Genomic DNA, 22,757 nt, shown 5'->3' with positions numbered 1-22,757 from the left:
ATCGTGTGGTATGAAGATCTGCACTGCAGAGATGGAGAAGTGCTAACAGAAAGATGGGTGCATAACAGAAATGCATTTCATGTTAAAAAGAAGATGCTGTGTACTCCACGGTAGATGTAAAATCATCTTTGTCATTATCATCATTGTGATACAGAGAAGATCTATCTAGGTAGGACTGGCAAGCATAAGCTAGAAGCAGTACAGAGGTATTGCTTAGAGTGAAGAAACACTGTGTGTGTGCGCCTTGTGTTGCCTAATGATGTTCCCAGAAAATTCTTAGGCAGTGCCCTGTTTCTTTAAGGCAGAGAGTATTAGCCTTTTTTTTAAGAATGGACATTCCTGCTATAATATCTGTTGCAGCACAAATTCTGGGGGATCATTAACCAGAAAGACACTGGTATCCTCATTCAGAGGCTCATCTGGGCTGATAAAGTCTAGTAAATTTGATTGGATCTTAAATGACTTGTGGATCAGCTATCATGTAACCTGCAGTTTGCAAACTTCCCTGAAATCAGCGTAGATGCGCTTTGAACTTACAGATCATTCCAAGGTGCTTTCATAAGTAACTTGTACTAACACAGAATAAATTAGTTGCAGTGTAACTGATGGCTCTATGTAGATTGTTGAATTAGTGAATAATGAAAAAGCTATATGCTTGTATGGATGACCATTTTTTTCTTTAAAAAGTTACCTTCTCAGTGTTGTTACCTTTTGTATGAACTTGTTCAAAAAATTTGCTTAGGATGATGTGAAACACTAGGTAAATCTGTTGTAACAAAACCAGACAAAATCCAAACAGTATTTAAAAGATTTCCTATAAATGAATATGGGGAGTTGCAAAACCAAGCAGATCCTTTGTATGATGGCTTGTTTTCTTCTCTTTACTTTTCCATCTATTTTGTGCATATTATTACACTGTAAGTGGTCTCAGTACATGCTTCATCAAATGTAGAAGCAGATTATTACTTTGAAAATTAGATTTTTACCCCTGCTATCTCTATTCCAAGAAGGAGAGTACCCTATGCTATGACAGATAGCTGCTGGTGGTATGCCCATCCATCTTTTTCATGGGGGTATAGACTCCATCAAATCTGCTTGCTGCTCTGGAACAGATACTCTGATGTGTGGAGAGCAAACCTATGAGTAAAGAAGTATCCAATACCCAGTTCTCCCTTACGTTGATCCAGTGATCAGGTTAACCTTCGGCCCTTTGATAGGTTTCTTCTTCAATTTTTCTGATTGCTAGCCCTCTTCCACACTTCCTAACTGCTCTGTGAAAGTCAAAAGAGAGACAGTACACTTTTAGGAGGAAAACGGATTGTATCTGCACAGTATAAGCAGATGGGAAAACTACAGCGTGCTCCCTTATCTAGGTTCTTCCACTAGATTAATCTTAGTTGTTACTTTAAGGTCAATAGGGGAAAAGTCATTCAGAGACGAATACAGTTTTTGACTGTCACATATGGTATGTGGTATGTCTTCAGTAAACAGGAAGATGATGAAACATTACTTGGTGCATCAGACTCAATATTGAAATAATAACTTTGTTTTCTCTCTGTGTTTTAGATATCAGTTTTTCTTGCAGGTCAAGCAAGATGTTCTACAGGGCCGTTTGCCTTGTCCAACCAACACTGCAGCACAGCTGGGAGCGTATATAATTCAGTGTAAGGTCCTCTGAGAACTTATTTCTTTTGATCCTGCATTATGATTAATTTTAAGTGGTGGCTGAAGACTTCACTAACACTTTATGCATTCATTTCAAAACAGAACAAAACTAATATGAATGATTTCAGCTAAAGAACTATAAATGAATGACCATTCTGAACAGATAATATAGAAGCAGTATAGAAGTTAATATAAAGAAGAAACAGAAAAGTCAATCTGAAGACTGCCAAACACTCTTTGCCTTGCTGAAGAATATCTTGTCATGTACTTAAGGCATTATGACTTACTCTGGACTGCATATAGAGTATGACAAAACCTACATCAGGAAGTTTACAGATTTGATGGGCTATTGGCAGCCTCCAGCCAACATCTGTCAAATAAAAGATTCTTTGAAAAATTACATTATGTCAATATGAATGCGGCTGTGCTTGAAGGGAGGATGTGTTTTGACCTGAAGTGAAGAATGTTAATTCTATCTGTCATTTATCTGCATTCACCCATCAGTAGTTAGCTTTTCGGAAGTGGATGTTATATCCTGCATACTTGATAGGACTAGCAATCAATCAGAAAGGAGCTGTCTGTCTACCAGTTAGTTATTCCTTTCACATTACAGCTCAAGCTCTGTATTCAAACACAGTTTGTAACCAAAAATCATATAATGAGCCATGTTGGGACCTGTATCTGTAATTTGTTCTATGTTAAATTTAGATTTCTCAGGAGTGATATATATTAAGCAAAGATTATTTGTATTATTGGTGTTCCAAGTGTGACTCAACAACACTTAATGCAACATAAAAAATAGTCCTTTCATTTCCATTTTAGAATAACAAGGCAGAATAACTTGTGTACGAAAAGGGACTGGGCATTATACAGAATTTCATAGTGTGTTATATGTATATGTATTATAGTTAAGATCAGTAGAAGTGAGTTCTGACCAGGGTGCATAATTATTTTGTAACTACATTGCAACATGTAAACTGATATGACCAATGTATGCAACTTCACGGTTGTTTCAAAGAAAATTGTATCAGCTATTCATTATGTTCTTTTCTTTAAGAATATTATTTTAAAAAAAAATTTTGATTTTGAAGATGAATTTAATGTTCAGGAAATATATCAATATTTTATTGAAAAATGAAGTCTTCTGTTTCCTCACAAGAAACAACACTTTCCCTTAGAAGGGTATACCTCTAGGTGTCTCATGATATTTGTCTCCATTCGCATTCCCACACTGACATTTATATTAGGAGTCCCAGCAAGAATGTGGATCAGTTCTGTCTATAATATTACAGCTTGTTATGAGGGCATAGATATTGCAAACACTAGACTTTTCTTCTACACTTGTTTTACATATGCTGCCAAATAGTGTCATCAAATTTCAATTTTGCTCACTTAGGCAAAATTATATCTAGTCCTGTAGAAGTGGTAGACTTACTCTATCTCTAGCTCTTTGAACCTTCAATTTCTCTTAAAATTACTCATGACACTTTTTCTTGCTTTTATGTGTGCTAATATGAACAGTTCTGTACTGTCTTTGGGTTTTTTAACTGACTACATAGTAAACTGACAGACAGTTGGAAAGAGGTGGCTTGGCACCAATAGGTGGATTATATGACATATTTTTTGCTTAGTGTAAAGTGTTGAAAATAGTTGACCTTTCTTTTCTTCTTGTGTCCTCTAGCTGAGCTGGGGGACTATGACCCCTGTAAGCACACTGCAGGTTACGTCTCGGAGTACCGCTTTGTTCCAGACCAGAAGGAAGAGCTGGAGGATGCCGTAGAGCGGATACACAAAACTCTGGTGTAAGAATTCAGTACTGTCGGGAATTTGGCAGGTAACATCAGATTCAGAGATGCTTGATAGGTGGGGAAGGGAGCAGCTTGCGGTGCAGAGTGGAGGTCTCTAGACTCGAGGGAAGAACACTGGGCATGCAGTTAAGTCCCTCAGAAACAGAAAACATTTCGCATAATTGGAGTTGTTCTTTTAGGAACTGAGTGGGACAATGACTGGAAATACAATGTCTGTCAGACTTAGGTGCAGGTGTTTCAGAACCAGCAGTTTTAATAGTGCTTCTGTTTCCTCTTAGTTTTGTAGTTAAAAAGAAAGAAAGAAAAATCTGTGAGTTCAGTTCCCTGTTCCAGGACAGATTTCCTGCACAATTTTGGATAAATTGCTTACTATGCCCATGCCTCAGTCTACTCTCTGTACAATGGGCATAGTAACATTTTTTTTCTTTGTACTACTCTGTGTATTCAAATGAACTGTTAGAACAAACCCACTTTTACTCTAATAATGTACAGCATTTGGTACAATGAAGCCTCTATTTTCTTGCCAGATCCTTAGCTGGGTTAATGAAGGAGTGCTTGTAGCAACCTGCATGAATCTTTGTGGGAGCAGCTCACATTGCAGGAGGTACCAGGAAAGCAGTTTGTATGCCCATGGTTTAAGTGATAATCTCAATTGCAACATCTGCGTGAATTAAAGAGACAGTTTGGTTTTACAAGCATAAAGTCCTTTCGTTTTATTAACCAACATATATTACATAAAGCATATTGGCAGTGGTCAATATAAAGGATTCCACTGTAAGGACAACATATGATTTGTAAGAAAAAAAGCAGCGCCTAGAAACAGAGTCATCAATCAGCACTGAAAAATAAGAGGGCATTCCAAATTCTGGTTTCTGGAGAAAATCCAAACAAGTTCCAAAACTTTGCATGTGACCTTAAAGCAGTGGGAACACAGGGTATCTGGTGGGCCTCAAAATAATTTTGGGTTAAACTGAACAGAAGTTCACAGGCATTGAAACTACCAGATAACATTTCTTCTGTGTGAGAAGGAGCTGAGAAGCTGGGAGTAAACTACAGTATTTGGCAGGGGCAACTGTTGAAGAGATTGCAGGAGGAGAATATTAGGCGCACTGCAGACAGGCCAAAGGAGAACTTCAGAGATCCGAAACATGTATGTCAGCAGACCTGGGAGATTCATGCAATCCCAATTTAACCTTTGTAAAAGCTGGGAAAGACAGATCCATTTTTATAACAGAGACTGCAAAACTTCAATTCTCCAGCTTCCAGTTGTTGGAATAATAATCACCTTGGACACAAAACATGTGAGTTGTACTGTCATTGATATTGTGGATAATCTCTGCCTGATGGTGGATCCCAGGGTGCTGCTTTGGGAGTCAGTTAATTTTCTGTCATACTGCAGTTTGTGCACACGATGTCTTGTCTTGTTTACTTGTCAGCGGAGTGGGAAGCAAAACTGCAATAAGGACAACCAGGAGATGGACTGGAGTGCCCAACAGATGAGCAAAGCAAGATAAGAACTATTAACCTCTGGCCCCATCAGTTCTGTCAGTGCTTGAGAGAGGAACAACAGCAGCAACATAGAGAAAGAAAACATAGCAATCAAATAGGGAAGTTGGAGCAAAGAACGTAATTTCCAGTGAAGAAGGCAGAGCCAGAAAGTAATACTGTGTGAATATAGCTTAAATGCTAGATGCATTTGCAGCAGCTGTGTAAGTAGTCGTCTTAAAGAGGAGGTTTAATTCTATACTGTCTCTAGGTGTACAAAAAATATAAAAAGTTACCCAGCAATTCAGAGCCACCTTTTGTCCCACTTACTCATTTTTAGAAGTGGCCTTCAACGTATGAAATAGTTTCAGTGCGATTAGTTTTAGGCTGAAGTATTCTTGGTGTATGAGTAACAGAGGCCGAACCATCAGTCACTGTGTGAAAGCACTACAAGTCAGAGAGATTTGGCTTCGCAACCTATTTTGTTCCAAATATTAGACCACAGTGCTTTCAAAAATGCAAAACATGAAATTGAGTTTGAAAATAAAACATATGCCAGAAGTTCAACTGTAGGTAAAGCCAAAATAAACATTTACTTGCTTGTCTCCAAGTTCATATTCCTGGTAAGTGTGAAGAAGCTTGTTCTAACAAATCCAAGTTAATGCAGTTGTGATAAAACCATTTATTAAGATGAGAGCAGTAAGAAACATTTTACGAGTACGTTCATCATACACTTTGTCACAGTAATGTAGAGATAATCAGAGCTAGCCATCTTGTACATAGATCTAGATTTCTTGATTCTCTTGCTGAATCCAGCAAGAATATAATATAATGAAGCCAAAGTCTGGATAAAGGTTAAGTAATTTCTTGCCTGTAGTTTTGCATGTTGGTATTATTTGTGCATTGTTTAATGAGAATAGGTATTAACTCAGAGAGACAGCTGTTCTCTCTGAAAAGTTCTCCTGTAATTAGAGTCTGTGCCAGTTGCCACATTGACCTGAGTTTTCTCTTTCAGGGAAGAGAGTCTGCTGTTCAGTAATTATTTCTGTGTGGTTGCCTGACTGTCTTACAGTAATTGACGTGTTACAGAGAACCTTACTACAGGTCCTTTTGTGAAGTAAAAAAGCACTGTTTTTTCTGTTCCCGAGACTGTAAACTGAGTCACAGAGTGTTTGTTTGGTTCAACATCAGAGGTTGTGTTTGAGAAGTGAAACTTGAGATTAATTGCTATGTACCAGGGCACAGATACTAAGCAACCTTCATTCCTCTCTCTGTAGTCATTAGTGTAGTAAATCAGATTAGGACCAATTTGTTTCAAAAAGTTTGTAACCTTAAAGATGAAATTCAGAAGCCGGGGGAACAGTGGTTGTTAAGAGGAGTGATAACTGTTTTAACACTGTCTTCACTGTTTTATACGCTTATTGATACTCTCTGGCTGCTTGGCTGCAGTTGGGTGTCAGGGATTTAGCAGCATCAGAAAAGAGAGTGAAACTAAGGTGTACCCGTTGCTGGTTCAGCCTGACTGTCATCACCACCACTGCCAGCATTGACTTCTGCACAGGTGACAGCACATCTGGAGGAGCAAGCAGTGGCTTCAGGGCTTGCATGTGAGGAAATAGACACTGGTGGTGCTGAAGGAGGGATATGATCCCTCAGTGCAAATAGGAGGGCTTGTATTGGCCCTGTGACATTGCCTCTTCCAGACTGCAGCAGATCTGGGACTAACTGGTGCTTGGCAAGTCAGCTGTTTGTGAATTTTGAATCAGTATTACATGCTGTCAGTGGGGCATAAGGAGAGTTAAAATACCCCTGATAGCTTTGAGAGTAGCTTTCCATATTGTGTAGGGTCATCAGTGGCACTCAGGTGCTCTTTGTCCATCTAAATGAGCGGTGCATGTCAGCTGCATGGCTGTTAGATTGCCTGCTCTGTGATTACCAGCTGCAAAGACTGGGGGTTTGAGGGTGTGTTGTCAGGTTGTATGATCCTGAGGAGAGTTTGTGTTTTCATACATGGTAAAAATGAAGCACTTACCCTTTGTAATGATGGGAATTGTTTCAGTCCCTGACATTCCCCTCTCCCCTTCATGTTCTGTCTTCTCCATCTGCATCTGGGAGGACTTCTTCCTGCAGCTTCCATCTGCTTCCTTCAGAAGCTCCAGCTCACGTATTTACTTCCTTTAACATTTTTGCAAATACACTTTCTTATAAATGATGTATTATTGTAAAAATATTTATACAGGCGCACACACTTATTTAACATTTGAGCCTTTTGGTACTTTCAGTGACAGGTGAGAATAGTGGGGTAAGCCCATCAGCATTTTTCTAAGTATAGTCAGTAAGGAAACACTAACAGCAGTATTTAAATTGGTGTTGGATTCTAGCACTAATTCAGTAATGTGGTAATCCACTGCTCAGAACTGATATTTAGCCTACCTGGGAGCTCAGTAAGACAATACTGCTCCAGTGAACATTTTGCTTACATTTCTGAGAGCTACCAACAATATTTTAAAAAAAACAAGCTGTAGAGTAAATTTTTATAGCAGAAGTGGATAAAAGACATGTCAGATGTGACCACGCTGATATGCTGAGTATCCAGTGTTCTGTATATTCTGAACATGGAGGTGAATCACACATCTACTGGGAAATCCATCTCTTGAAGAAAGAGATTTCTCTTACAGTCTTCGGGTCTGCTGCTTTTCCAGGAGTCCTTGGAAAGAAGGGCTAACACTTGAGACAGTATCAGTGCTGCTGTGTGGATAAGATGGACTGAAGGAGCCCGTCTCCCAGATACAAAGAAGGATTTTAAATACCTATGCTATTGCATTCATGTTAGGACTGCTGTTTCATGTCTTTCCCGTTGGATGTGTTTTTTACCTTGTCAGGCATAACACAAAGTTGGGAAAACCTGGAAAGTAGCTGCTAGGCTGGAGAGAACAGGGAGACAAGGAGGGAGAATGTGCATATCGCAGGACTTTTCCAGGTCTTGAGTCAAAATGTTGAGCTCTGCTTCACACCTTGAATTTGAAAGGTAGCAAATGCAGTGAAGTATTTCCCCAAGAGAACAATCACAGGGTGAAGCAGGACATGTGTCTTTTTGAGTTGATGTTTTTCAAGATGTGAAGTACTTTCCCAATAACTGTCCAGTAGCTTTCACAGAAGTATGAAAAAGGAGTGAAGATGAAAATGCAGCTTCAATTATTTCAGGCTTGCAACAGAGTGTCTTGCTCTTGTATCGATGGCAGTTATTAAGGGAATTAAATTCTGAGAATAAGTCTGTTGAAGGCTTTGAATGCATTTAGTAATTTTGTTCTTTTTGAAAATAAATCCTTCATCAGTGATGTCAAGTATCTTCCTAGTAGTGAGTTTTGTTTTTCCTCACCAGTTTTCCGCTATTGTTTCTTACCAGCATGCAGTTGGTGGTAGTTTTTAACTGATGAATTGATAGGAAGGCAAGCTGGATCTTTGAAAATGGTAATCTTGTGAGACAGACTCCAAACTTTGTTTTCACAGTAGCAAACTTGGGTATTACCAGCTGGTGTGACTTCCTGCAGGCAAGATTTTATGAAGAAAGGAATATTTTATCTGAAGTCATGAATCCTGCTTTCAGAAATCCTTTGTAGCTTCAGCACTGCTATGGGGAAATAGTATCCCAGTCAATCATTCCATTCCTGCTTTGTTAATAATGTAGTTATTGGGAAAAAGGTTATTTTGCATATGCAAGCCTAAAAATGGAATGTCTGAAGTGTGTTTGTGACAGCAGGGAAAAGATTAGCCACTGTAGTAGGCATACATTGTATATATGATAGCATATGTCTGTGGTAGGACCTTACAGAGGAGAGTTTAGTAAAAGTTTGTGCCTACTGTCCAGTGTCACTTGGAGGGAGAAGTACAGTGCTGAAAGGATAATGACAGTCTAAACTAATGGTAGGAAGGGTTGCATACCTGTCCAGCAAACTGTATTTATTAATATGATCTATTTTAATATGTTGACTGGAAGTGCAAAGTTCTTACACAGAATTTTGTTTACAGGGGTCAAGTTCCTGCTGAGGCAGAAGTGAACTTCTTAGGGGTGGCCAAATCCCTGGAAATGTATGGTGTGGATCTCCATCCGGTTTATGTGAGTATTGTTTAAATTTTTTAAACTTGGTAACAATGAAAAAAAATTTCTTGTACTAATGTGGGGGAGAGTATTTATATAGTTTAGTTGCCGCAGGATAACTTGAAAGGAAACACTGTACTTAAGAAATGCAACCGAAGACATTTACAGACTGTGGGGATTCAGTCATTCATACATACAGAAGCCTAATGGTTTTCAGATGAAAGGCTGTGATTGTATTACGCCTATAAAAGACAAATCAGTTATACTCTGGAAAAAAATATTTAGATAGATAAGAAGTAATTAGTGCAAGTGTCAGGAGAGGTGAGAGAGGGTTATAATCTTTGTCCTTGACACAAGAATTTACACATTATTCTTGTGTAAATAACAGCAAGTGTGTCCGGAAACCTTTCCAATACTGTTGCAAAAACTAGGGTGGGGTAGCAGCAGCATTCGGGCTTTTTTTAATATTTGTTTTGAAGGTTTTGCTAAAGATCCAGAGTATGTTTCTAGCTTTTCCTCTGCTGTATCATGCAGCATTGCAAGTTGTATGTATTGCCTCCGCAAAAGCCTCCACTTCTTTTGTAAAACAGCATGTATGTTGTGGATTGGATCCAAGTCATCACCTGGAGGCTATGTGCTCCTGGTGGAAACATCATTCTGTCTTGTTTGAATAATTGTACTTGTGGCAGGTTTTTTTTGAATAAAAGAAAATCAGATGTTCAAATGGGGAGTTGTAATGTAGATAATTCACTGAGTTAGATGTCAGTACTTTGTAAAATTACTTGAAAGAAAATAAAGAAATCAAGATACTACCAGAAGATTAAGTATGTATTTCCTGCTGAAAATTGTGTAGCCTGCAATATGAAGTATTTTTTACGGCACCCTGTGGCTTAATTGTATTCATATCACATGCTCTGTGCCCCTCCCACCCATAGAAAGCTGGGGGAGTTACTGGGACAAGAGTCAACATGATCCAACAAAATCATGTTAAATTAGCAGAGCCTGGAAATTTTTTTTTCTCATAGCTTGCTTTTGCTGTGCAATGACATCCCTGCCTGAGTAATGAGGGATAAGTTGTAGTATGCCCAAGTCTAACCCATGAATATCATCGTTTCTATTTATATTACAACAGCAAGAGAAGCCCTTGTTTGAGACTGAAGCTGCATGCGTGAAGAGGGTAGTTCTTTTCCTCACTTAAAAGTAAAGTTGCCTTTAACAGTTGGTTCGCTGAGGAACACAGGCAGAGCTCGCCAGGTGTACTGGAGCTTTCTCACACCAGTAGTCATGGAGAAGGACAGTTTCTTACAGTCAGTCCATCTCATAGTTGGTATTTGTTGCGGTTCATGCTCTGCTGGTTTAGAGCTTGCAGGGCTCTTCCTCGTTGCCTCAAGTAGGCAGATGAATGAGCTTTTGCAGCTGACTTTCTTTTAACCTCATGCACTAAGGTTTGCACTCTGTCAAGTGTAGGGTGCATCTGATTTTGGTTACTGACCGTAAATTGGGGAGGCAGAGACCTTCTGCCACTTGGCACCAGGGTTTTCAGCCTGTTCTCTGCCAACACAATTTGCTATTTGGATATTGACCTCAGGAACCTGACCTCAAGACCTCCTTCTTTGGAGGAGATGATGCATGCTGCTGTTCCTTGCACGTTGCTACCCATTCTGAACAAAAAAATTCTCTGAATCTCTCAAAGGAGCTACTTCACTTGGAAGCAGTACACAGCTGATACTATTTTAGGAGGGAGAAGGCAGCTGTGAGGTTATATTATAGTAGAACAGGTCAGAAAATCACTATTTACCTTCAGCTGAAAGTTAGGATGTGTGTTGCATTCATGTCTGAATAAAGACTTTAGTTTCTGAGTTTAGGCCATTTGCCAAATATCGAAAAGTAACTTCTTGGGAAAAAAAAGTTATTTTTGTTTTCCACCATGACATGTAGAGTCTCTCATTCTTTCCCTCGTTGCCATTCTTTCTTGCCTCTTTGCCTCTATGCATACAAGTTTTCGTATAGCAGTTTTTGTCAGTAGATCAAGTACCATTTTCCCATTTGCAAGGAGAGTGAAACAGTATGTTTAAGTCAGTCATCAGGCTGACTTCCTCACTAGGCCTCACTGCTGCAGTGATATAACTTGAAACTGTGTGAATGACGTACATTTTTATTTTCCAGGGCGAAAACAAATCTGAATATTTTTTAGGATTAACACCCATAGGAGTTGTTGTCTACAAGAACAAAAAACAAGTAGGAAAATATTTCTGGTATGTATAGTTTAAATGTGCAGTCTGTGCTGAAACAGTAACAATGTTGTTGTATGGAAATATATGATTTGTGTTATCTATTTGAAAGTTTAATTGTATCAATTAAAAAAAAGTGTACTTGGAATTCCTAATCTTTGCCTAGGTTATACAGATTTTAATTCTTTGATAATCCAAGTATTGAAAAAAATAGTTCACCTTTACCATACTCATGCTGAAATGTTTAAATACTGCTAATTTTCTGTTGATAGCTGGTGCATGCCTGAAAAACAAATCTACCTGTCAATTCATTTTTGTCTTCTTATGTAAATATATGCAACTTTATATATTATTATGCATGAAATTAAAGGCTCATGAAGTTCTGTCTGTCTTTTTTTTTTTCCAATTTTACAGGCCTAGAATTACAAAAGTTCACTTCAAGGAAACACAGTTTGAACTTAGAGTCCTGGGAAAAGATGTGAGTTTTTATTTTAAGCCTGAAAATAAATAAAAAAAAAGCAGTCTCAGGTCTAATGAAGTGGGAAATTTTTTGTGTCCATCGAAGTCTGATTTATTTTATTGAAATTTACTGCAGAAACCATCAAAGTGAAATTAGCTTTATTGATAGTTAATGCAAGAAAATTACCTTATTCTCAAGTGTAGTATGTTCCTGATAATGCTTACAGTTTTATTAGAGAAAAAGGAGGAAGAAAGATTTTCTGTCCATGTTTTGCAGGCAAGGGGAGAGAACTTCAGCAGAGCAGTACTGAAGTAGGCATTTTATAAGAAACCTTTATCATTTTGTATCATGCTCTGTAAATCAGAGTAGACTACTTCTGCAATGCCTTGTTTATGGTGTTACATAGTGCTTTTAAACTAGGACAAATCTACAGAGAAAGCTAGTATTAACCAAAATGTGGGTGAAGGAAAACTTACAAAGCTGTTAGGCACAAGTAGTGTTGTAGCTTGGAAACAGAAGCAGCCACATAATGTAGCTCAAATCCCATTTGTCAGAGGTTAACTTCATTGTGCTATTAGACCATGTGAGAGAAAACAGTGTTGGTTCCAGTGGAGCAAGGACAACAGGTGGATAGCAAGAGAACAAGTTTTAAGATAGAGTCAGTGGGAAAAAGAGAAAGATATTTATCACCTATGAAGCATGTGGGGCAGGGGGAGGAGGAGGAGGAGGAGGAGAGTGTTGGGGGTGTAGGGAAAATTATGAAGTGTAATAATACAAATAATTGCAGTCAGTCTGTGCTTTTTGGTATCTGGTTGAGTTATAAATTTAGTCTGTTGAGTTATTTTTTGAAAATACTTTGTAAGTCTCTTTGGAATATCAAAACTGAAAGTTTATAGTTTTGAAGAAGTATTAACCTGCTGGCAGTATTCCCCTTTACTGATTATCTATATATCTTCATTCATCTGTGTAGTTGTGTAGTGGTTGTTAGTCTCGTCCATGATTTTTCCACAAGGCCATTTGGTACATTTGGTACATTCTGGGAAATGCAAGCATACCCCTGACTGGTTGTCTTGCTTCTGTCGTGGACAGCATTTCTTGTGCCTCTGCAAATGTATTGGCAAGTTTTGCTTTGTTTATACCCAAGTAGTTTGTTGCCACTTGGTGTGGTGATCTATGGGAACTTTATTTCTGATGATGTGTTTGTTGAAATTGGAGAGTTGTTTGAAGGCTGGGGGAAGATTGGGAAAACTTTTCTCAATGTTTCATGTGAAGGGTGAATGCCTGTTCATGTAGAAACAAGTCCGAGTTTGACTTAGAGTGAATTGCGTTGAAGTGATACTGTAGTTTCTGTTTGATGCCACATATGTATAGGTGTCCTGGTTTGGCCTAAACCAGGCCGATTTTCCTTTCAGTGATTTTTACTTTCAGCTAAGTCTCCTCTAAGTAAGTTTTGTCTGAACCATGTGGAATTGCAAAGATTTAACATGGTGAGCAGAAAACCTGGAAGCTTTGGAAAACGTGCTTAAGTTGAGACTGTGAATGTTGATGGCGAACACTTACTATTGTGATCATAAGGCAAACATTTTGACAGCACTTGGTAATTTCAAGTCTCGACAGGTACTTCTAGGAAATTGTTCAAGAGAATAGTAAGTACAAGGGTGTGTACCATCATTAAAATCTCCTTTGCAGCTAATACTCATATGAAATATTTCTACAGTGCTTCATATCCTAACAAGATCAGGAAAGGCCAAAATGGCCCAGAAAAATCTTCCTCTCCCTTTTTTTTAAACATTCTGCTGGCGTTATTTTGAACAAAATTATGTATTGGAATAAGTAAACAGTAGCCTTAGTCTCTAGATTAAAGCTGTCGTAACAATTTATGCTGTTCTGCACCCAGATGAGGAAAAGCTCATCAGTGTATTTATATGATTGTATGTTCCAGTAGTCCTCGAAAACTTAATTTGCAAATTTCTTTTACTCCTCTGTTGTTTGGAATAAGTGCTATCACTTTGTCCTTCCATGTGGGACATGAGTTTGTAGTGTATGATAGGAGAGTAAACGTGCCATTTTTACTTCACCATGCCTCCTGGGGTGTCACTTTATGGCCCAGGGCATTAATACTTTCCTTGTTTCAGATGTGGATATACCAAGTCTGGAACATGTTATGCGTTTCCAGTGAGTTGGAGAGAATGCCAGAAAAGATCCAGGAAGAGAAGAAGTAAGGGAGACTTTCCCATGTCTTAGATGGAGCTTTATGGCATATAGCGAAGAAGTTAACATCATGTAATAATGAGAAGAGCTGATTATTTCTGAGTATATTGAGTGCTTTGTGTGAATCACGTTTTCTGTATTGTAGTGAAAACTGTGTGCAGACTGGATTTTAGTCCGTGTTTCCACTGCCTTTATTGACACTGACAGTCACCTTTCACGGATACACCTGCTCATCAAGGGGAACCTGTTGGTGCTTTTAGTACCGATGAAGTGTTGCTCTTCCCCTGCAGAGTTACTTGCGGTAACTTCTTTGTTCTCCCTTTCAATAAAATAATCTGAGATTTTTTCAAGCCTACCAAAAGAGTTTGAATGTGTACTTCCCACAAAAGGCGTGGAAGTAGACATTCTGTTCTCCTTGAGAGGTGGCAGCCATGGTAGTCTCAATGTACAGGTCCATGTCCTTAGGCTACCTAAAAAATACACTGTGGGGTGTCTATGTCAGCCATATTTATGGCTGCTGAGTTTGTTGTTTACATTGTTTCACTTTTCATAAACTTGACGATTTGCTGAGCAAAAGGTATTTGTGCTTACTGTCATAATAAAGGAAGGTGCTTCACCTTTCCTGTTTTGTACTGTCATCTCTTCTAATTCTTCATATCTCTTCCATGAGAACATTTCCTGTATATTTAACTTCTTCATATTTTTCCTGCATACCTGTAGCTGTTATGTGCAAGCGGGACCATCGGTAGTTTGGTTTTACCTTTCACTATTTTGCTTGTATTATATGTTTTCTCCCTAAGGCTATTGCTATTGCCCCTTCGTAAACAAAATGCTGCCCTTAATATTTGGCTGTCTGTGACTTATCCTGACGTGTGAGACTAATGACCTGGATCAGGTGACAGAAACTGTTTTTCAGTGATGTTAATCATTGAATCAGTGTTTCTTTGTGCCCTGAGCTGGACCCATGCTGTGAATTCTGAGCTAGAAACTTGTTAGGCTTTTGCGTGAAACCTCCAAGTATCAGCATGAAATTAGGAACCCTTCCCCCGTGAGGACTGCACGGAAGGGTTCCCTGAACATGACAAACAGTCGCAAAGAATTTTTGAAGATGAGAAAAGTGTATTTTCATGCAGTTTCCTTTAAGAAAACCGAGAGATCCATCTGATGCCTGTGCACAGTTCCTGGTAGCATAGATGTCTGTTAAGCAACCTTGCTGGAGATGATCCAGCAATACAGGTGGCTGCCAAGGGCCACCCTCCGCCCCACCGATGCAGCAAAACGGAGCCTAATCACAGTGGATGCACTATGTGGAAGTGGGTGATGGAAGGAGTGCACGGCACACCTACTGTGCTTTCCCCGGGTGAGGAACATGGCTTGCTTCCTAGATTTCTCTCTCAACTGAGGACGTGAAACAAAATAGAGAAAAACCTGCTTTGATAGATTGTGTAGGCTGGGAAAGTAAATGTAATAATATACAGAAGTGAGAGATGAGGAGCTTTTTTGCCTGTAGGTACCAAGTACTTCTGTGCTGTTCCCTGCAATCCCATACTGTTTTCTGTAACAACACCTTTTACTTTGGTTGCACGGTGTCTGAACATGCAAGTGAATGATTTCACTCCTTCGCAGAGTTTATGCAAAGCTTCTGTACTTCTTACTTTTAATGTTTCTCTTGCACCAAACAAGGAAGTGTTGAATGTGCAAAACACTTGCTTTCATTATTTTTTTTTGTAAGAGAAGGGTCTTTTGGTAGTCTGAAATTTTTGTTTCGAGGGACTTTAAGATTTGGGTTCTTTCAAGTCAAACAAACTCCCAAACTGTGCAGTTAAAAATTATTTACATGCTTTCAAGACATGCCTTCCTCTGCAGTCTTGCTTAGTCAGATGAAGAGGCCCACCTCTGAATTCTGCTGAATTCGTAAGGTGAAGTTGGTAAAGACTCTTTTCAGGAGCAATAGCAACCACTGATGCATGCTACAGGAACTTCAGAGCAATCCCAAAGCACATAAAGCTCCCCATTCTGGTGGCTGAAACTTGTGTAAATACAAGGTTTTTGTATTCTTTTAAATAGTCTCAGGAAACACTGGAAATATGCTTTTTTTTTTTTTTTTTAATCTGCTTTTTATAAGTGTCAGAAGTCTGAAAAGTAACTACATTAATAAGGTGGTTCAGCTGTACCCCTTCCTGCCCTGTCACACGCTGTATTCCATCTTGAGTTACAAGTTCTAGGCATGAACTTTTAATTTGATTTATTCCTCTTGCAGTTTCTTGGGAAGATTGAACAAGGTTTGAAGAGATGTTCCTCCCATTCTAAAGTCCAATTTAGCTTAGATTTCAATTCCAGACAAAAATAGTGTTTTGATCTTTATTATGGTTTAAGAATTACAAATGACTGTTTTTGTCATTTGCATGTGCACACACTTAAGCCAGAGTGGTAGCGGAGGGTGAAGGTGAGCAAGTACGGTGGTCTTAATACATCATATAGAACAGTTTTGGCTTCTTTTGGTTGGTTGGGATTTTCTTGGCTTTTCTTAACCACTTTCTGAGCCATCTTAGATGGATTGTAAGATTGGTTCAAGGCTTGATAGCAAAATCTTCAGTAATGAACCTTTTTGAAGGAGAACTAGGATTAAAATTCCGGCATAAACTTAAATTCATTGCCACTAAGGTGTTACTGTCAGCTTTTTTTGTAAGTTCTTCTTTAGTATTTTTTTAAATTGGTATAATATGAGGCTGGTAGATGTTTGTTTCAATCTTGACATGCTTAATGCAAACTGGCACAACATTATTAATATTAATTCCTGATTTGTATAATGTTCTCAAAGATTGACCTTGTGTAACCAGTAATAATACATTGTCTGTTGCATAAGCTATGATTGGTATCCATTATGTAAATATATAAAACCAGAACATTTCCTATTGGAGTTAACAATTGATAGTATCCAGGTATGTGCTTAACCTGGCAAAGAATAATGTTGGGAAGCAGTAGCTTCAGAGCTAGTGTTAGTATTTCTATTACATGTACATGCACATGTATTATATGTACATGCAGTGTGCTCTGTAACAGGGCAAGATCCCTCCTTATGCTATAGTAATATTCAGTGTGACTAGGAAGAGTGGTGTGTGTGCTGGCAGGGTTTCTGCTGTGGTTTTGGGTTTGGGTTTTTCTTCTTCATTTTCTGAGCCTGGATTGGTGGAAACTAATATATGTCTTGTCATAAATTATAGCAGCTGAAGCCTGCTCTGAATCATAGGTTTTCAAAACATTTTTGATCTGTGGACTGGTGCAGTGCTCCATGGAACAGGTGTAAGTCTACTGACAGTAACCCGCTCATCTCTGGAGTAATCCATGAACTGCACAAACAAGGGATCTTCCAGCCCCCAGAGGGAAGAACTGTCTTTTTAAGTGTGTGAGTTCTCTGCCAGGCGGACTTGAGCTTGCCCTGCCTGGTCATTGAGCTAGCTGGGTGCAAAGCAGCTCTGAGCTTGAAACCCGTGTAATCATGCTGGCGTGGCAGAGCAGGCCGGGAGCTGTTTGCAAAGGGCAGTGTGGGCACTGCTGAACTATTATGTCAGCTCTAGCAGTGCCAGAGGCATTTTGTAGTTAGGTGGAGCAATGACCCCTCTGACTTGTCTCCTTTGAAGGCCTTAGTAGCATGCTTTTGGTCTTTCAGTTAAATGTGGTGCGGGGGTTATGGTGGAGTGCCATACCAATTACCGAGTGTTTAGTGGAGATCTCAAAGGCCCTGCCAGATCAGTCTTCTAGCTGATTTGAGAGGCAGCATAAAACAGGTAAGGGCTGCAGCTACATGTTTGAGTGCCCATCTATTTATAAGTTTGTAGTATAGCCAAGCTATCTGCATCCCCTGTGCTAGTCTATCTCTCCTCCCATGGGTAAGAATGGTGGCGAGGCCATGGCAGTATGAACTTCAGGATGTTGTGGAGACTGCAGGACAAGCTTTTAAAACACTTAAAAGGAGAGGAATGTTTTATGCTTGTCGACACAGTTTTTTAGTGTCTTTTTCAGGATTAGGAGAAAGTAGTCAAACAGCTCAACAGCTGGGTACTGCTGCAAGGGTTATGCCCATCCTTTTGCAGCCTCTGTCCATGTCGTCCTGCCCTCTCCCTTGCTGGTGCAAGCCACAGATGTGATTAAAAAATCACTGTACAAAAATAAGTAGTTTTCTGCTTGTTTTCTGCTTTGAACCACAGCTTTGAACCAAAGCTGGTTCAAAGGAGAGGGGAGATCTTCAGTGTGCAGACAACCAGGAGTGCTCTGGAAGCAGTGAGCCTTTGTGGTTTACAATGCCTCACCTTTAGTACATTGGGCACTCTGAAAGCAACAGGATGAGTAGCAAGGAGTAGCTTATGAGGCACCAAACACCACCGAATGAGTTTGGAATTGTCATTTCCTATAAATCATTAGTAAAAGTACAATAGGTCTTTGTTTCTTTTGGTTCAGATATATGAGACTAATAAGAAAAAAACCCAGCTAACTCTCACTATGTGTAAGAAATTACAATTGTTCAAGATGCTAAAAATGTTGCTTCTTATTGGAGACAAAAGTTAGTGGTGTTAACATGTAAGGTCATCCTTGCTTTACCTATACAAATCAATTAATTCCCTTAGGGGAGAAAGATTAAAGAAGACATTACTGCCTCCAGTACTGCTTAATTTTTATATATGCGTTTATAAATTGGGAGGGTTATCACAGTATGCTTGCAAGCCTTAAATAGTCTTCAAAAGTAAACGGAGGAAGTCCTAAACCTAGATGTGCCGTATCCACTGTCATATTGGACCTAGTTGCAGTAAGTTACTGAATCCTTTGCAGAAAAGGTGAAAAATGGTGAAAGAATTATGAATTTTCTTCTCTGTGTTGGTGAAAGACCTTGGAGATGAATGTTTTAGGCTTGCTTTCTCTTTATTAACTGTGCCATTTTACTTATTACAAGCATCCATTCTGAGGCAATAGTTTTCAGACATGTGCTTTTCCTTCAAATTCAAATAAATAAACCTCAGTGTGTTATCAGAAAGCTTGTTGGTCCATCCCCCGATTTTTAGGCAGTTGTTTAATATTCCAGATCTGAATTCCTCAAGTTGTTGATAAATTGGATCTATAGGGCTGTGGTGGTTTTTCCTAAGTGCCTTTGATGCTGCATACTAAGTGTAGATGTTTCAGCACATTGTTAATCATCAAAATTTTTTTTCTTACCAGCTGAGATGAGCCTTCTTCCGCCTTAGAAAATAATGCCTTCAAATCATGGAATCAGTAGTGTTTGTGGGTCAGATCTTTCAATTGTATGGCAGTGTAGCTATACATGCCTCTTTTAGTCACTTACTGGTTTTCAGGTGTTATGTGCCATTTGTTCTGTATATGGGAAAATTCTACAACTTTAACTTAAAAAAGAAGGAAAAATGGACAAGTAGAAGCTTTTCCCTGATGAAAATTCTTCCCTGAATTCCAGTGGCATTCAGGCTAATAATAAGATATAGCAGAAATAGCTTATTTTAAAAAGTCTCTTTAAAAAAACCTGAAACACCCCTGGCTTCTCTCTGCCCCTTCTTTACCCCAAGCCACACACTCCCTCCTTCAAGATTTTGTAATTAAATAAATTTAAGTGCAACAGAGGATTCTTTGCCTAAAAGTAAAATTTAGGAGTGGACAAAGAAGGAGCAAGATCCTGCATATTAAAAATGAGTCATTGAGTTCTTTCCTAACAGAAGTTAAATTGACTCATCATATTGCATAAAGTCTGCAATACCAGAGGCCTGATCTGGTATTATTCTTTAAAAGTGCATTGGTGACTATAGTTGTGTGGGTTTATATAAAATCACATCAGATGACAGTCTGATCAAGAAATTGTAATGTAAATTAAATCATAAAATCGGAAGCTATGTTTCTGTTATGTAAAATAAGCAAATGAAAAGTACCCCTTGATATGTCTTCTTTAAAACTTTAAAAAAGGTAAAAATGCAGTATGATATTTCAGTGGGTAGACTCTTCTTTCTCATTGCTAGAGGAGCAAGAGCAATATGGTTACTCTTGAAAATTCTAGTCAAAATAGATTTTTCTCCTTGATAGTCTTCAAGATTCTCCAGGAAGCTTTTTTTTTTCTTTTTCCCCAGTTACTTAGTGTTTTTTTTTTCCTGTTGTAGAAGTGTTTCAGTTTTTTAAGTTTCTGGTTTTACTTTTTTATAAATTAATTTTTGCTCCAAGCTAAACTCCTTATGAATCCTGCAGAGAGGTGAAGATCCCTATCAAGCCTGAAATTGTATTTTAAGGAACTATAGGAATGTATTTATGGGACTAATGTACTATATAGTCATTTTATGCTATGCATAGCAATCTCACAGAAATCCTAGTATTCAGCATTCTCAGTGGCCATATGTCTTACTGTATTCCTCTTCCTTGCTCTGGTGCCCTAGAGAGGAAAATGTGCTTTTGGGAGAAGGTTAGAGGATGATTTTCATTCCTTGGATATTCTATGGGACTGTTTCTGCCAGCCATTAAACTAACCAAAATAATGGGTGCAAGCTGGAACACAGGAGGTTCCGCATAAATATGAGGAAAAACTTCTTTACGGTGAGGGTGACCGAACACTGGAACAGGCTGCCCAGAGAGGTTGTGGAGTCTCCTTCTCTGGAGACATTCAAAACCCGCCTGGACGCGTTCCTGTGTGATATGGTCTAGGTAATCCTGCTCCGGCAGGGGGATTGGACTAGATGATCTTTCGAGGTCCCTTCCAATCCCTAACATTCTGTGATTCTGTGATTCTGTAATACGTGGGAGAAAATAAGCTCATGTGTATATCTCCAATTTGTGTTGTTATTTTTTTTCCCTGAGGGAATGAAATCTCAGTTATTCTAACCACAGGTGAAAAGTTCTGTCATTTTTACTGTTATTTGTTTCAAGGTGGAGGAGAGGCTACTTGAGCAGGTAATTCGTGATTTTGTGAGGCTGCCTGACAGCCATTAATAAGAGATATAACTGGGTTTTGTTAGAAGTGAAATTTTGAATTCTAGAGAACATACTGAATTAGTTCACAGTTCGCAAGGTGCTTGCAGGTCACCATACCTCATTTGAAGAAGAGTGGGAGAAATCTGCCAGAACTCTTTTACCTATATATGCGTGGCAGTGCAGAAGTGTAAGTAGCGCAAGGGCATCAGTTTCCTAAAATCAGCTGCTGAAAGTGGTATGAATCATACCCCCTTTGTAAATCACATATCAGGGAAATGGTTTTAGAACTCAGTTCTGTTACAGACAGTATAGTACCATGTTGAGGATTCACACTGATGTCAGTGGGACTACTCGTTCTTTGTGCAAATCACTGTCACGGTTTAAAGCTGGGCTGGCGATTAAACCTGCAGCAGACGCTCTCTGTTAACCCTCCCCCCCCACCCGAAGGGAAAGGGAAAGGGAAAAGGGAGAGAGACTTACGGGTTGGAAAGTTAAAACAGTTTTAATAAACCTATAATAATGAAAAAGAGTATAATAATAATATTGGAATAATCAAATATATACAAATATATATACAAAACCAAGATCGAGCTCCCCCGATGTCGGCAACGTCACCACCGGCACTGCAGGGCAGGCTCCGGGAAGGCCCAGGCTGGGCCTAGCGACGGTCGAGAGCTGGATTCAGGGATGCACAGATCAGGATCGGGGGCAGCAGGAAAACAGACAGAGTCCTCCTTGGACACCGGCCATAGCAGAAAAAAGCAAGAGCGAGCAAGAGGAGCGAGACCCTCGTGATCCCCCCGCTTTATACCGAGAATGACGTGTATGGGATGGAATACCCTCGTTGGTCAATTTTGGGTCACCTGCCCTGTCTGCTCCCCGCTGCAGCTGCGACCCCCCTTCGGCTTTTCACTTGTAAGCAGTGAGGAATCCAGCGGTGACCTTGGTTTCTCTAAGAAAAAAGTACAGCAAGAGCCTTACTGCACAACATCCCTACCGGTGCCTCAGCGATAACTACAAACTTCGAGCGTTATCAGTCCTGGAAGCAGACACTGTCTGCAAAAACATGCAGTTAGTTTCAGAAAGTGCAGTTATTTAGAGGAGACTTAGCTGAAAGTAAAAATCACTGAAAGGAAAATCGGCCTGGTTTAGGCCAAACCAGGACAATCACAGATACAAACTCGAGCACTTAAGTTTACTGAGTGACAGATACATTGAAGTGTATTTTATGTGAACATATTTGAATGTTTAGTTTCTTCTAAACAAACAGTGTGATGTGTCTGTTGCTTCTTCTTGTCTGTTGGAAGTATTTTAGAGTTTGTATATGTCTGATGAAAGAGATTTCATCCCTCCTTGCCTTTTTCTCATTTACTACTTTTTCTACTGTACTGGCTGCCAATTTCCAGTGATTAGGTTTTAAGCTTTGAATATTCTTTTTTGTTATCTTCCTTAAGAGATTTTAAGGTGAATTTTATGGCTTTTACCTGTGACCTTTTTCCTAGTATTTTGAATTATTCTGAAGTTAGCTATTTTTTTTTTAATGTTTCCTTCCTCTCATCTCTTTTATTTCCAGTTTTATTTTGGTTCTTCTCTACATGTGTGTTTTGTGCATTTTCTCTCTATGTTGTTGCTTCATGTTAGTTTATCACAAATCATGAGTTTCTTTCACTTATTCTTGCCTTTTTGTATACTGTTGAACAGATCCTTGGGTTTATATTTTTGCTTGACATGAGAGGTGCAGTTTCAGAAAACATCAGAAACGTGCTATTTGAAAAAAACTTTGTGCTTTTTAATTAGGAAAAAAGCAGTTATCTACGATCAAGAATGAAGGAACAGAAGTGTTC

General features: G+C 39.0%; 1 protein-coding gene across 4 annotated transcripts in view; it reads left to right on the top strand.

Annotated features, from left to right (window-relative positions):
- Window positions 1-22,757, top strand: part of EPB41L4A (erythrocyte membrane protein band 4.1 like 4A) — a 143,560-nt gene that overhangs the window by 70,153 nt on the left and 50,650 nt on the right. For all 4 annotated transcript variants that reach the window (XM_068422370.1, XM_068422369.1, XM_068422368.1 and 1 more), the window contains exons 5-9: window positions 1,567-1,664; window positions 3,347-3,467; window positions 8,988-9,075; window positions 11,224-11,312; window positions 11,703-11,766. In XM_068422370.1, the coding sequence (XP_068278471.1) occupies window positions 1,567-1,664; window positions 3,347-3,467; window positions 8,988-9,075; window positions 11,224-11,312; window positions 11,703-11,766 (460 nt within the window). The remainder of the gene's footprint in view (window positions 1-1,566; window positions 1,665-3,346; window positions 3,468-8,987; window positions 9,076-11,223; window positions 11,313-11,702; window positions 11,767-22,757) is intronic.

This window comes from Nyctibius grandis, chromosome Z (assembly GCF_013368605.1).
Source record: "Nyctibius grandis isolate bNycGra1 chromosome Z, bNycGra1.pri, whole genome shotgun sequence".
Taxonomy (NCBI): domain Eukaryota; kingdom Metazoa; phylum Chordata; class Aves; order Nyctibiiformes; family Nyctibiidae; genus Nyctibius; species Nyctibius grandis.
The sequence above is the reverse complement of the archived record's forward strand: the minus strand, read 5'-3'. Positions and strand labels throughout refer to the sequence as shown.